The sequence below is a fragment of the Rhododendron vialii genome, chromosome 10a (assembly GCF_030253575.1).
Source record: "Rhododendron vialii isolate Sample 1 chromosome 10a, ASM3025357v1".
In the NCBI taxonomy this organism is placed as follows: Eukaryota; Viridiplantae; Streptophyta; class Magnoliopsida; order Ericales; family Ericaceae; genus Rhododendron; species Rhododendron vialii.
In genome coordinates this window covers 1,536,376-1,550,966 of record NC_080566.1, presented here as the reverse complement: position 1 = coordinate 1,550,966, position 14,591 = coordinate 1,536,376, and the positions used below count along the sequence as shown (strand labels likewise).

Below are 14,591 nucleotides of genomic sequence, written 5' to 3'. Positions count from 1 at the left end.
TGGCTGGGGGAGAAACCGCAACAATACTATGGTGTTTGAAAAACGACTCTTTATGGTTTTGATGTGAGATTTATATTTTCTTCGTTTGATTCAAGTTTCTAGTAAAGTTATTGTTATGTATAATTTATTGATTTCTCGTTAACTTCGGGTGCGAGTAATGCTTTTGGATTCCCTACGAACAAATAACTAGTTTTGTTATGTTTTGAATCAGCCAATTCTATGAATCTATATTTTTGGGTTTATTATTACGAGAATAATTGTTTCTATCTTCTGATTAAGATCTTCTTTTTGTATGAAATATGAATCTTGATTGAGTTAAAAAGAATCGTTAGCAAATACCGTAGGATTGTTGTGTGTGGATCCTCGATGCCGTAGTGTTTTCCAAATACTGTTTTCGGAAATCAACTCTAAGTTTTCAAACAAACAATTTCCAACACTCTCTAAATTAATTGCGTTATTTCACTTAAATATTCTGCTTGTGCTCTAATTATTCCTTTTCCCTGTGGATCGACCTCGTATTTTCTGAGTTTATTACTTCGCGACATCCTGCACTTGGGATTGCGTTATAAAAGTCGCAGCAGAAATGCGAGTTCGCATTACTCCTCGAGATGCTGCAAAAGTTTGCAGTCGCAATTTAAGTACATGTGGTTCTATTTCACACTTTTCAGATATCGTGTTCACATGTGAGTTGGCATTAGTCCAAACGGTATATCCTTGCAAAAGTTTGCGGCCAAGTAGTAATTGTTCGCGGCCATGATCGCAAAGTTTGTGCCACAGTTTAAAGAAAAAAGCGTGTTCCCGTTTCACACGTTTCAAATAATGCTGGACTGTGCTACGGGGGAACCACACAGCCCACAGGGAGAAGAAAAATGCCTTTCCTTGTCTCTAGTAGTAAAACACAGATTTCGTTCGACAGGCTACAAATCGTTGTGCAATTCTTTTTCATAAGGGTCGATCCAAAAAAATGAACAAACTTTGCATCAACCGAAACCTACATCACACCGAAAATAGCTATAAAATGTGAAGGTGAATTCTCGACCATTTCTTTCCTCTCTTTTTTTCTCATCATAGTACAAATGTAAATGATTATCTATCAAATGCTACTACTTAGTACTTACCATTGTAACAAAGAAAGAACCAAAAAACAAAGATATCAAAACAGGAACATAGCCGGCCAATTACCAAGATAACAGAGGAGGAATAATTTTAGTGCACGCATGAACAGAGCACGACAACTCCCTCTTTTCTCCAACACAGATTCAAAATAACCACAAATGTTCCGTCTTATCAACCCATGTACGAGGATTTTGAAAGCTGCTCGGTAGAGCTTTAGTTTGAGTTCGATTGGAGATCGACAAATTGGGCATACATCAAATTTTTTGTCCACAATCGCAACACGTCTGTCCAAAAGTTTAGACAAAGAAAAAACTGCTAGTAAAATGGGCAAAATAAGGGGAATGGTATTAAGTTTCTTACTACTCCTATCAAACTATGACATTCCTGGTATTGAAGTTAAGCAAATAGAGTACCGATCTACCTGATGTCCACAAGGTCCAAACGCCATGTCCTTCGGATCACAAAGGCAAATGGGGCAAAGCTGTCAATGACCACGAGAAGATATTAGCACCATTAAGTTTCCTTGCATGCGAAAATTCGAGTAAATAATTGCAACTTTAAATTAGACACATGACCCAACAAGACAAACCACCGGACCATTAGACACATGAAATCGTAACATAACCGTGAACACATTTCATGACTCTTCTAAGGTTTCTGGTGGTTAGCCCATTTGTGGTTCCGAGAGAGCTGTGGTTTTCATCATACTCAGATGCAGTATTTCATGCAAGAGACCGGTGTTAACATCTTCCTGCAAAACAAATTCAGCTTCAAATTGAAATCGACGGCACCACCTTATAAGGAATTGTTAGAGCTTGTGGCTCATATTATGAGAGGTACCGAGATTAGGGTAGGAATGGAGGAGGTATAACTATTGCTCTATTATAAAACCCTATGTATCGTGATCATCAATAAAAAGACTGCTCTGTCGCTCCCGTGGATGTACCCGGCTTTGGAGAACCACGTATATTGCTGTGTCGATTTTTTTACAGTTTATACTCGTGAATCGTGTGCGTGTGTGTTTCGATCCTAGCAGGAATAGTCCTCTTTCACAGTGACAGCCAAGAATAAAAAGGGGGGCAGGCCCATTAATCACAATGGGTATCGAACTTGGCAGAAATTAACGACTAAGAAGCGCAAGATGAGGATCTTCGACAAGTTAGGAGAGTCAGGGCAACAATACGAGAACATATTGTTGTCTTTCAGGATTACACGAAGGGACTGTTTTGAGAAAAATCCAAAATACAGTAAATACCAGGGGAACTCACATAACTTAGAGTTAGTATGACATTCCCTTCCATACACATAGGTCCTATTATTATTATCCAAAAAATCATAAATGAAAGACATTCCTACGATATACAACTCTATCTAGAGCAATATTTAGGCGCTTGGAGTAACTTTTTCGAGCTGAAAGTTGATTAACAGATGTGAAAAGCACCACTCCCCAACTACAGAATAAGTGCTGCTAATCCATAAGCAGAACTAGATATTATGTATGTATACATCAAACTAATGAGTGAGAGAGCTGAATGCATCATTCTTCTTTTCTGTGACGTGAGTTGGAAGAATCTTTAGAGGTGGGATCTAAACCCAAGCACTTGAGAAAAGCTTGTTTAGCGAGACCAAAATAATGGCAAGGGTGGTAAGAGCTGCCTTCCCTCTCTTGGATGTCTTCTCTTCTTATTCTTTTTCTTCTTGTGCTTGTTCCGATATTGTCCTTAATACTGTTGCCCTCACCCACCTACAAGTATAGTAGCAGCAGAACTGTAAGATTAAATCACAAAATCCTCCTCTAACCAGAATTCTGTAACCAAAATATTCTTCTTCAAAAACCTACTTGAATGAACTATATTAGAATGAGAGAGTAGATTACATCTTCAGTTTCATAACGTCATAGATACAGGGAAAGAAATTCTACTTAGGCCATGCTCGAACTTGGACTTGTCACGAGAAAATAAAAGCACACCCACAGTACTTCCATTTCCCTTTTCATTTCCTTGACCCTATCAAATCCTCTATCCAACTGTAGCATAAAACGAGATAGCTTTGTCCAGGGTTAAAATAAGGTTAGGAAATTGTGCAACTCGACATAATGTGGTATCAAATGGGATTGAAAACATCTTAGGCAGATGCATATTATTCTGAGGATGAAGAAGGAAAATGTCCAGCCTTGAGTAATCAATACCAAGAAGGGGACAGAAGGGGCTTCTTCCTATTGTGCCTGAATTGTCCTCGTAAAGATTATATAGTTCTACTGTTCTACATCCAGGGGTAATGCTAGAAACAATAAACATGACTCTGCTGAGTCCCAGCAAGAGGTTCTCTCACCCTTTTTCCAATTATTTGTTTTAACAATTGAAGATGATCACAACAGAACAAATACAGACTTGACAAGATTAGATTGGTTGGTAGAGGATAATGTGGATATATAATAGTGCAACCGTGACATGCCACTGTTTGAGACCATCCATGCCACTTTTTCTTTTGTTTTGTTATGTTTTTCTTTCTCTAATGGGTAATGGCTTGGACAGGCAGAAAGATTGCTTTGAGGGCTGTATACTTTATGGTTAACATATTCTTATAACTTCTCTAGCCAAAAATTGTAGTGCCATATTCGAGTAGGACTTCTATGTTGCATGAGGTACTGGTTATATGAGGATGGATCACCTAACAATTTACAGTAAAAATATGTAGTGAGAGAAGGAAAACCGGATGAGAGGAATGTTACCAAAATACTCTCACTTCATCGATTTTAATGACTATCCAAACTATCAAAACTTGTAAAGGACAAAAGAGATTCATGAATATGTAGTTCTCATGATAACTGGCTGATCAGCCAAAAAAACGGTAACTCATCTTCGTGAAATCAATAGGTGAAAACATCTATAGCACTAATCAGATGAGCAGAAAAATGTTGAACAATCTTGGTGTTATTGGTTTCTTCACATATTTTGCATAGCCGGCCGGTCTAACACTAAAGAAAAACATCGAACCTTAGGTTCATCTATAACAGTTAAATTAATTGGGTATTTTAGTGTTGGCTAAACGGAGATTTGACCCAGTTGCCAAAACTCTGGAAAGATTGACAATAATACAAGACCAGAAGGAAAACAGAGAATTTCAAACGAGATACAAAGTCGATTGAATTTCTTCCCCCTAAACCACAGCACCATCCTGAAACAGAGAATTTCAAACGAGATACGAAGTCAATTGAATTTCGTCCCCCTAAACCACAGCACCATCCTGAAGAGCCATTAATTGCCGATCCGATTTTCCCTACCTCGTGGTTTAATGAGGTCGTCAGGGGGAAATTGTCATCAGGTACCCCATTTGGAAGTCCACAAGTCTTCCGTGTGCAAAAAAATCTCTCATGGTTTAATCAGGACATGAGTTGATACACTCTTAAAGACATATGCAGACCGTTGAATTTCTTCCCTTGGTCGAATAACTGTGTCCTTTTGCGTCTCAAACCAATATCAATCTAATTTGTCCTAATTTGTCACGGAGGAATTATCTTGTGGTCTGAATATAAGGAATTGTTTGCCTAGCCAACAAGGCAACAAGGGATACCAACCTTTATCTTTACTCAAGCAAAGGGTCCCCCCAACTAAAACAATTTGGAGTCGTTTGGAATCAATTTGGAGTGATTCACACTTCAAAGTAGTGTAACACCAAAAAAGACCGAATACTTCACCAAAGGGAAACTTATGAAATAGAGCATCAAAATATGTAAATCTGACCAACAATACAACACAAGAATCTTTGTCCACTAACAACCCAGAAATAGTTCATGGATAGCCAGGATAGGGTAAAGTTCACATTACACCGATTTTGAATGTAGACAGTAGAACTCATTTTCATGGCAACTATCTTAGTAAACTTTCTGAGTACAAAACACTTGTGCCAACTGATAGATACTATTTGTTCTAACTATGCAAAACCAAAAAGAGAAAAAATTCAAAAGCTAGCACCAGCCACAAATTCATTCACAACATTGCTACCAGCCTACCACTGTCCCACAACTCCCCTAGCATTCTCATTCTTCTCCCTCAACGAGTTTCTATCTTTCCAATTTAGCAAATTCAAAATTATAACTTTGATTTTGAGATAAAACTACATTCAATTCAAGATAACCAGTTGCGCAAAAAAAAATTCAGAATAAGGTTGCTTTAATCCTTCTCATAAGCTAAAAATAGAGGGGTTTGCTCCCCTTAAGATTTCAGGATTCGAAACTCTCAGGTACGACCAAATCTTTTAAAGTCAATTCATAGGAGCAGTTCTCTCGCTTTAATTGGGCCCCAACTAGACTAAAACCAGAAATGTTCCCTGTGCACGTAAGTTGGCCGGACATTATAGAAAAGAAAAAATAAGTTGGCAACTGATTACGCACCTTGATATTGTGTACTCGGCTTGTACTGGCGGCGGCAGCGCTACCGGAGGCGAGGAGGACAGTGGAAGTAGAAGCTGCAGCGGCGGTGGCGGAGGTGGAAGGATCTAAGCCTAGAGCGGAGACGGTGAAGTAATAGAGGAGAATTATGAGGAGGAGCATTACGAGGAGTTGGATCCATATTAGCCATGGTATTCTTTGGCTACCGACTATGAGCTCGTCCCCCAAATCAAACATTATGAAGTACTGCTCCTAGCCTAGACAAGATGGAGAGAGAGAGAGAGAGAGAGAGAGAGAGAGAGAGAGAGAGATGAATCATGAATCATGAATGGTAGGTGGAGGAGCAAGTACAAATCTAGAGAGAGAGAGAGAGAGAGAGCGAAAAGGGTGAGAATAGACTTGAGTCACTTGACGGCAACGGACTTGGATGCTTCCTTTTGTTGCAACGGGTTGGGAAGTTTTTGGGGCTGCCCCTCCCAGTCGGTAATGGTCCAATCGAGATGGGGGCGCCTAACGTTTTCGAAATTACCATACGCCCCCTATAATTATAAATAATAGTCCAAAGTTATTATGAGAAAAATGATTTGTGAGGCTGGATTTGATGGGACCACGTTTTTATCTTCTAGAAAATTTCATTACTTTCGCACATAGAATTTTTTTTTGGAATTTCTATTTCCAGAGGGAATCTAAATAATTATTGAAAAAGTTATAAACTAAAGGAAAAGACGATTTTTTTAAAAAAGAAATCAATAATAAAGTTAGACCTACCTTAGAGCACCTTAGAGCCCGTTCCGGAACACCTTCGTAAAAAATAAGTACTTATTTCATATTTTCAAACTAAAAAATAATGCAAATGAAAAATAATTTTTTAATTTTTTTGCACCATATTAAAGATCTCATTGAGATCTTTCAAACAAGATCCATATTGCATGTTTTAGATTTTAATAAACTTATCATTTTTTAACTTGAAATTGCATTCTTAAAAAATAAGTTTTTATTTTGCGTTGCGGAACGGGGCCTAGTATATTTCAGAATCCAATATGACTCCTAAGTTATTGAGAAATCTTTTTCCAGTTCGACTATGGGCACAGATTTTTTGTATGCGTGGGGCTAATTTCGGGGTCCAAAAAAATAATCCTAGTCGTTCATTAAATTTAAACTACTATTTTTAGCATGTCCGAATAAAATCAGTTCAATCGAATAACTTTAAATACTTGATGCAATCTTTAAACTTTTCATTTAGATTTCAAGATTAAAAAAATATATTTTAAATTTAATGAATGGCTCGGATTGTTCTTGTGAGATCCGGAAAGGACCCCACACATGGATATGTGCATGACCTATGCACATAAAAGTTGTGCAGCAGACTTTTAATTTGATCTTTTTATTGCTGCTATATAAGAGTTTCTTTCAAAATATGATACGACCTCCTCTTATTTGGAAATGAGATAATTATCCCAATGCTCGTGTATGAAATTATTGTATTTTAAAAGCACTTTTTTCTTGGATACACTAGCTTTGGCTATTCAAAATCCAATTCCTAACTTCCACCTTGATCCAAATGAATTTGGGTTTTACCCATTTTATATATTAGTATATCGAGTCATACAACGGTCATTCATTTCGACTTTTGAGTATATGCCACAATTTACTTACGACACAATTTAACTCTATTTCAAGAAAAAAGAATTAGAAGTGTTGAAACTGAATTTATTAAATTATCAAGTTTCCAAAAATTTGAACTTATTTTTGTATTATTAGATGGTGAAAACCAAATCGATCAAGGGCTTCAAACCCCAGCTCCTGTCCCATCCCAATCTTAGCCGAATCTCTAATCGATCTTGACACATAAAAGATTCTTGGTGTCGAGAGATTTGAGGATTTAGGTCCCAAAATTGGTAGGACTGAACCATGCTTGAAAAAAGGAACCCTTTGAAGGAAAGTGACTAATGGACAGTATCGGTATTTATCAAACTTTGAGGCTTATTTTGTTGAGAAGTTTTGCAAGAAATACAAACATTCAGACACATGTGTTTGAGGCGATTTGGTGCATGGAAATCTCGCCGTACAATTATAAAATCTACGTGCATCAAGCGTTTTTCAAACGTAGATGTGTGTAGATTTGTATCATAAACCATTATTGTTTTGTGTTTGGCCAGTATTCAATGAATTAACCAAGCCCGAACAAAGTAATTCTCAATCAACCATCTTGAATTCCTACATCTTCCCAAATTGGAAATCAAGTAAAATGAAAAGAATATTATCAATTTCTTTATTTTATAAGTTCCAAATACACGCTTATCGTGACCATGACCCAAACTGTAAAACTTAATTCCTCAATTCCAGGGTCCATTTTTAGACCTAACAAAAAAACCCTCAAAATTATAGTCTTCACAATCACAATTGCAGCACCAAACCTCAAACCAGCGTTTACGCGATAACCAAGCCTTCCCCCTCTCTCCTCCTGCAATCTCCCATCGCTGTGATTCTGCAAAAATCCAGTGATGGGAGAACCAAAACTTCCTCCACAATCACCAAACCACCCATCTTCCCTTGTCCAACCATCCAACAAGAAGAAACAAAAACCCATCAAAGTATTCCGAGCTCTTCGATCCGTTCTGCGGTCATTCCCCATCATTAATACCCCCGCCTGCAAGTTTTCATCGCTCCCAAGCGGAGTGTTACCGGAAGGTCACCGAAGCAGCGGTTCTGGCAACCGCGTTACGGGCACATTGTTTGGATATCGCAAGGGAAGGGTAAGTTTGTCCATACAGGAAAATCCTAGGACCCTTCCAACCATGGTGGTGGAGCTGGCCATGCAAATGAACGTGTTGCAGAAGGAAATGAGTTTGGGATTGGTCAGAATTGCCCTCGAATGCGATAAAAGGCCGGAAAAGGAGAAGATGAAGCTTTTAGAGGAGCCTATGTGGGCTATGTATTGTAATGGGAAGAAGAATGGGTATGGGGTCAAAAGGGAGGCTTCAGAAGAGGATTTACAGGCAAGGCAGAAATATTAATTTCATACGACGCCATTTTTGTGGAGAGGAAAATTATTATTTTCGATTGGCAAAAGAAAATTGCATTATCACAGAGAGAAAATATCAAATCGCTACAACCGAAAAAGAAGAGCGCAGAGGAAAATTATTTAAATTATATAGTATGATGATACATGGTGTGCAACTTTTTTGCAAGACTATAGCAATTATATCTAAATTAATTCAACGTTGGTTTGAAATTTTCAACTTTTCAAAAAATCAATCAAGCAACAATATTTTTGAACACTATGTTTCTAAAATTTAAGGTACGTAAGATTTTGTCACCGTTAAATATAAATCCCGTCTTCGTCCCCATGTACTTGCAGGTTATGGAGCTTCTTAAAGCGATATCAATGGGTGCTGGAGTCTTGCCGGGAAAATCTGACGTGAATGGACCGGACGGCGAATTGGCGTACATCCGAGCCCACTTTGAACGAATGGTGGGATCAAAGGACTCGGAGACCTTTTACATGTTAAGCCCCGATGGAAACAATGGACCTGAATTGAGCATTTTCTTTGTAAGGGTATGATATATTGAGTATTTGTGACTGGATTCATTATTGTACGTGGTCATGACTTACATGTACAGCTGAATAGTGTCTGCAGATATATATAGGTGATGTTTATTTCCTCAATTGAAGCATTGCTCTTTCATTTTCGTTTTCGGAGTACTTGTTATTCTCTGTCAACTTTTCAAACCAAATAGAGAGAGACTTATTCATGGCGGAGCGGTGAATAAGCTGTTTACTGCGGGGGTAAATCTGAACTATCTAAAAGTATGTGTTTTCAATGGTTTGAATTTTAAATAAACTTTTCCGGGTAAGAGTTCCGTAAAACTTGTTTACGAAACCCTCCATAAATAAGTTTTTTCTCCAAATGAAAGAGAACATATCTTGTGCAACTCACATGACCAAGTTTTCAAATTTCTGATTTTTTTGCAACAACTCAAGTCCAAAAGAAACAAAGAAGAGATCAAATGTGCGTGTATAGACACCCCCAAGCTAAGTGGCTGTTCAACAGAGTCTAGCTAGGAGTTTGATTCTGGATCTTGAATTCTAATTATGAATCTTTCAAAGTGCTTAATACTTTACTCCTTCCGGCTTCAAGAGCATGCATGTGTCTTTGGCTCAAACCAAGATGAAAGAGACCACTAGTAAATTGATGAAAGAGACTACTAGTAAATTGAAACGACAAGAAAAGATCAAGGACCAAATCGATAAACTCAAATCTATGGGGCACCACCTTAATCACCTTCCGTAATTACCTTCCGAAAATTCCACGCCCGTGAGGAATGGGGCATGCGCATAGCATCTCCGACCTTTTCTTCAAATTTGAAGATTTCAACAAATTAGGAAAGTTAATGTGACAATTTGACACATTTAAGTTTGACACCTAACATTCTTACACTCCAATGATAATGTCAAATTTGCTTCCATAATCTAAAGAAACTTTTTTTTTTTTTTTTGCCAAAATGGTACGAACAATCTAAACGAACTCAAAAAGTCAATATTTTATTGCACTTCAAATAGTCAATTTTGTATTCAAAGATACTATTCACACAACAATCCAAACACAATAATTTATACAACTTCCCACATATATGTGAGACCCATACATAGTAGTGTGTGTGAAGCCCACATGCATGTGAGAAGTTGTGTAAATTGTTGTGTTTGAATTGTTGTATGAGTATCATTTTTGTTTTGTATTTGACTCCTGATGTCAATTTTGAAGCAAATTAGTTGATGCCAAATTCAGATAGAAGAATTTGGCAATTCATTTGACCATAAAATTTGAGAGACGGCTATGTTTGCCTTGGGTCTAGAGAGCCCAATCCTTTATCTCTGTGCACAGTCATCAATAAATTTTCTTTTCAATTATTACTCTCATTTATTTATCCATCCCTCCTCACTCATTACTCTAAAGCGTCGTGCTACAGTTTACTGCATAGTTTCACTTTCACCGCACATGTTCAACACACGCGTGTGGGGCCCACTCTGTGTCCTAAAAAAATTATAGAAAAATAGCCATAAATTTTAAAATAATTTTTTATGAAAAAATCAGCTCTAACAGATATCGGTAAGTTTTTTTTTTGAATTTATAGGGACGGAACTAAGCAATTGAGGAATTTTTGAGAGGACCCAACATCTCTGCAGTCCCACTACAGAGAGCCTATGCAGATACAACCGTTCATCTTTGCATTCAACGGTCGAGATTTCAAAAAACTTTTTCGAAGAATTTTTTTTAATCTTTACCGTTAAAAATACTATCCGACGGTTGCGAACACTCCAATCGCACATGTGCAAGTGTGCAGTCCAAACGTAGACAAGCCTAATGCTTTTTGAGATGACTCCTCCCATTTGAGAGAATCTTCCAAAAAAAAAATAGTTGCACAAACCCAATTTTGTTTTGACTGTTGATTTTGTCATTCTCTTTTTTGTTAACGTCACCCCTCTGCAAATATATTTTTGGTGTAAAAATACACTCACAAGGGAGTGACATTAACACAAAAAAAAAAAAAAGTGACAAAATCATATATTTTTTTTTTCCGGAAACAAACTAATCGGTGACCTCCCCTACGAAAGCCACGTTAACGACCTGTGATAGTGCCACGTCAACACAAGGTCCCCACGCAATGGCGTCCCAAAGCAAATCTCCCAAGTCTCAAAACTTTTCTACACTTTCGTAACAGATTCCTTCTTCCACTTTGAATCCTCCACAGATTCTCACACTCTCTCTCTCTCTCATGGCCACGGCGTCTCGGCTAGTATTCTGCGAGCTGAAGTCGACCAAACCGGCGACTCCGGTTCAGGTTCAGAAAGTGACAAGAGGTTCTGACATGTCGCCGGTAACGGATAACGTGAAGATAGTTTTGCAGCCGCGCCTGTGCACCCTCAGGTCGTACGGATCAACCGATCGAGTCGGAGTGATCAAGTCGAGGAAGGACGGCGGCGATGACGATAACGGTGGTGCAGTGACGTCGTTTTTCGCGACGTTGTCGGATTATATTGAGAGCTCGAAGAAGAGTCAGGATTTCGAGACCATCTCTGGTCGTCTTGCTATGGTAATGTTTCCGAATTTCCGATCCCCGTTTGTTATGCGATAAACTTATACTCCTAGAATAAATCGAAGATATTTCAACCTAGTTATTGTGCATGGATCTTGTATATTAATTAGTATGTTAGACTTTACCCGTATCGCTGATGCCACCCAAGCTCGGTCTATGTATTTTACAGGTTATTTCGCCTATTGGCAATTGAATTTAGGTTGGGACCCAAATTGAACATGGTATCGAGCTTATATTTTGGGTGGCCTCACCTCACGTGATCGAATCTCCCTTGCCCGAGTCAAATCTCCTCGCCTCCTCATTTCGTACCCCCCACATGCATCCGGGCCCGTGAGGGGAATATTAGACTTTATCCCACGTCGTTTGCTTGGTTAGCGTATTCTAGAGGCTACTCCACTCATTTTCAATTGGTTTTAGGTTGGAAGCTTTAAGAAATCTAACAAATTATATGATGCTGCATATTGTTGATGTTTAAAGATTTCTTGGTTAGTTTTTCGTCATAGAGTTACTCCATGGATAGTGTGTTTCAGATCTCTTAATTTTGTTTAGCGAGTTAGAACAAACGAAGTCACTTTAAATCAGCTATTCTGTGCAGATGGTGTTTGCGGCTACAGTGACGACGGAGGAAGTGACGGGGAACTCCTTATTCAGGAAGATGGACGTGGAAAGGATTGCCGAAGCATTAGGGGTGTGTCTGGCAGCCGTGACTTGTGCTGCCATTTTCGCTTACTTTTCCTCCGCTCGGAACAGAGTGGGTAAAATTTTCACCCTAAGTTGTAACACGTTCATCGACTCGCTGATCGATCAAATCGTCGATGGCTTGTTCTACGAGGGTGAACCAAGCGATTGGTCTGATGATATGTAAAAGCATGATCAGGACAGAAATTGTGTATTTAGTTTGAGTGGAGCGGTTTATACGGAAAGCAGATTTACCAGTTTGTTACCTTGTCAAGACTATGTGCAGATAGGCTTTGAATGGGGTTTCAGTGGTGGATAAGGCTTGCATACTTAAATCTCTATTTTTCCTTCATGCTATTTGAGGGCTTCGGTGGCTTTTGGGGTTTGCAAATTAGCTTATGGGATCGTTTGTTTGACAGAATTGATAGTGGGAAAAAATACAAAATTCATAAGCTGTAAACTCCCAATGAATTAATAGTGAGTTGACTAATGGCATGACATCCTTTGTGATATTGTTTATTTTTGTTTGCAAGATGTTTCAACAAATATGTGGTCTCTTTATATGTCTAATAGTAGCTGAGGTTCATATTCGGTCGGTCAAACACACAGATCCACGAACCCTACATGTATTTAGGACGGGAGATATAAAGATTAGTCGGAGGAAGCTTCAGACACCATCTGGTATCTTAGAACGACAAAGGAGCAGATATCTAAAATGGTCTATTTTGCATGAGGATCTGGCCATTGCCGGATAGGTGCTAGTTGGGATAGGGGAAACCACAACGCAATTTGCTAATGCATCCTCACTTTCATTCCATCGCACTGTCAGAGAGAGCCTAACCCAGAGACCTCCAGAAAAGGCAATTTGGGAATGCATCCACTCTTTCATATATTTTTCACATCATCTCTTACAAGTTCACAGTAGGCGCCAGAGTTCATAGGTCTTACCATCTTTTGTGAGAGAGAATATACAAATAGATGTCCTTAATATTTTCTCTAGGTTAACTGAAAAAATCTGTATTTGCACGAGGTTCATTCACAGTGATTCTTGTTTGTTTCTGGTGTGCATAAATAATGGCGGAAAGTGTAACGATGGTATTCACAGGCCAAAATTAAAGAAAGAATGTTACTGTCCAATACACTCTTTTAGAGCTCCACAGATGTTTTAATCAGTTATGCAGCCTTCTCAATTGCGTCGATGCACCCTTACACAGTTGCGTTCCTCGCCATTGCTGACATTAGGGTCTCGTGAATTACCTCGTTATTCTTTAGGAGGGAAGCCGCAAACAGAACCTGCATTAATTCCCCAGAGCCATCAGCATTCCACAGATACAAACATTCCTTGATATGATCGATCAAATTTACCTGACACTCTCTCTTTTCCTAATCTTGTTTTTGGGTAAATGAATTTTCATTGGAAACAACACATCAAACCAGGACAAGGGCGGCATACCTTTTACATTAAAGGGGAAAAACGAAAGCAAAGAAGAGAGTAACATATCCTACTGAGACTACACGAAAACTGGCAATGAGTGACAAAATCAGTTTTCGACATAATTGTCATTGAAACTCAGTATTCTAAGACCAGGTTCAAATGCAATACTCACAGCCCATCTGGTAAGATTTTGCTGCTGTTCTTTGCTAATCTGCGGCTTGCTCGTGTTCACGAGTCTCTGCGAAGATAGAAGGAAATGAGTAAAAGATCAGACGTCTACGAAGTTCGATAGAAAGATTTGGCTTTGGGGAAATTTTAATGTAACAAACCTGAAGAGTGAAAAGATCGGCAGATTGGCCGACCACTTTATCGTACTGAAGACCTTCAGCTGCCAGTCCAGCCATAGCTACAACTGCCAACCTGAGAAAAAGAAATAGCGGTGACATCGTCCCTCAACAAAATGGGATATCTATCTCTCATCCATGTGAGATTAGTCATTATAATATAATCAATGTGACTTCTTTTTTTTCAAATATCATTGAGATTTAGAGTATCCAAATGTCTAATTTGGTACGGCCGCTGGATACATTTCCCATACCCTACCTTGCCCTATCCTGTGGACATGGGTTCTTAGGGGAGAAGCGTAGAGACAAGCAACAATGGGAATGGCTTCAACTTAATACATCGACATCATAGCATGCAGATGCAGCACTATCACTTTAAACTAAAAGCTGATACAACTGAGGAGAAAGGAAAAAGGATAAAAGAGAGATTGTTTGGGGATAAAGACACGAAGTAGAAGCAGAAATATGCTGTTGTGGAAAACTACAGCTTTCGTACCTGTCTAATTCCTTTGCATCAAGCTGTCCACTG

At 38.6% G+C, this 14,591-nt stretch overlaps 3 protein-coding genes across 3 annotated transcripts; 2 read left to right on the top strand and 1 right to left on the bottom strand.

Moving 5' to 3' along the window:
• Positions 1-2,340: 2,340 nt before the first annotated feature.
• Positions 2,341-5,922, bottom strand: LOC131304363 (uncharacterized). The gene is made up of 2 exons (XM_058331588.1): positions 5,510-5,922; positions 2,341-2,860 (listed from the first exon to the last, which is right to left on the bottom strand). The coding sequence occupies exons 1-2, from the start codon at positions 5,741-5,743 to the stop codon at positions 2,654-2,656; spliced, it is 441 nt and encodes a 146-aa protein (XP_058187571.1). The 5' UTR covers positions 5,744-5,922; the 3' UTR covers positions 2,341-2,653.
• Positions 5,923-7,851: 1,929 nt separating this feature from the next.
• On the top strand, positions 7,852-9,176 carry LOC131303984 (protein MIZU-KUSSEI 1-like). Its single transcript, XM_058331069.1, has 2 exons — positions 7,852-8,505; positions 8,868-9,176. Exons 1-2 carry the CDS (start codon positions 8,011-8,013, stop codon positions 9,069-9,071), a joined length of 699 nt encoding a protein of 232 aa, XP_058187052.1. The 5' UTR covers positions 7,852-8,010; the 3' UTR covers positions 9,072-9,176.
• A 2,044-nt stretch (positions 9,177-11,220) lies between these two features.
• On the top strand, positions 11,221-12,802 carry LOC131303823 (stress enhanced protein 2, chloroplastic-like). Its single transcript, XM_058330852.1, has 2 exons — positions 11,221-11,602; positions 12,201-12,802. The coding sequence occupies exons 1-2, from the start codon at positions 11,285-11,287 to the stop codon at positions 12,468-12,470; spliced, it is 588 nt and encodes a 195-aa protein (XP_058186835.1). The 5' UTR covers positions 11,221-11,284; the 3' UTR covers positions 12,471-12,802.
• Positions 12,803-14,591: the final 1,789 nt, after the last annotated feature.

Excerpts from the sequence above, each read along its gene's own strand:
- LOC131303823 (XM_058330852.1), top strand. The coding sequence starts at position 11,285 with ATGGCCACGGCGTCTCGGCTAGTATTCTGCGAGCTGAAGTCGACCAAA. Across the intron at positions 11,603-12,200 it reads TCTCTGGTCGTCTTGCTATG|ATGGTGTTTGCGGCTACAGT; the intron begins GTAATGTTTCCG and ends TATTCTGTGCAG.
- LOC131304363 (XM_058331588.1), bottom strand. The coding sequence starts at position 5,743 with ATGTTTGATTTGGGGGACGAGCTCATAGTCGGTAGCCAAAGAATACCA. Across the intron at positions 2,861-5,509 it reads GCCGAGTACACAATATCAAG|GTGGGTGAGGGCAACAGTAT; the intron begins GTGCGTAATCAG and ends CTATACTTGTAG.
- LOC131303984 (XM_058331069.1), top strand. The coding sequence starts at position 8,011 with ATGGGAGAACCAAAACTTCCTCCACAATCACCAAACCACCCATCTTCC. Across the intron at positions 8,506-8,867 it reads CTTCAGAAGAGGATTTACAG|GTTATGGAGCTTCTTAAAGC; the intron begins GCAAGGCAGAAA and ends ATGTACTTGCAG.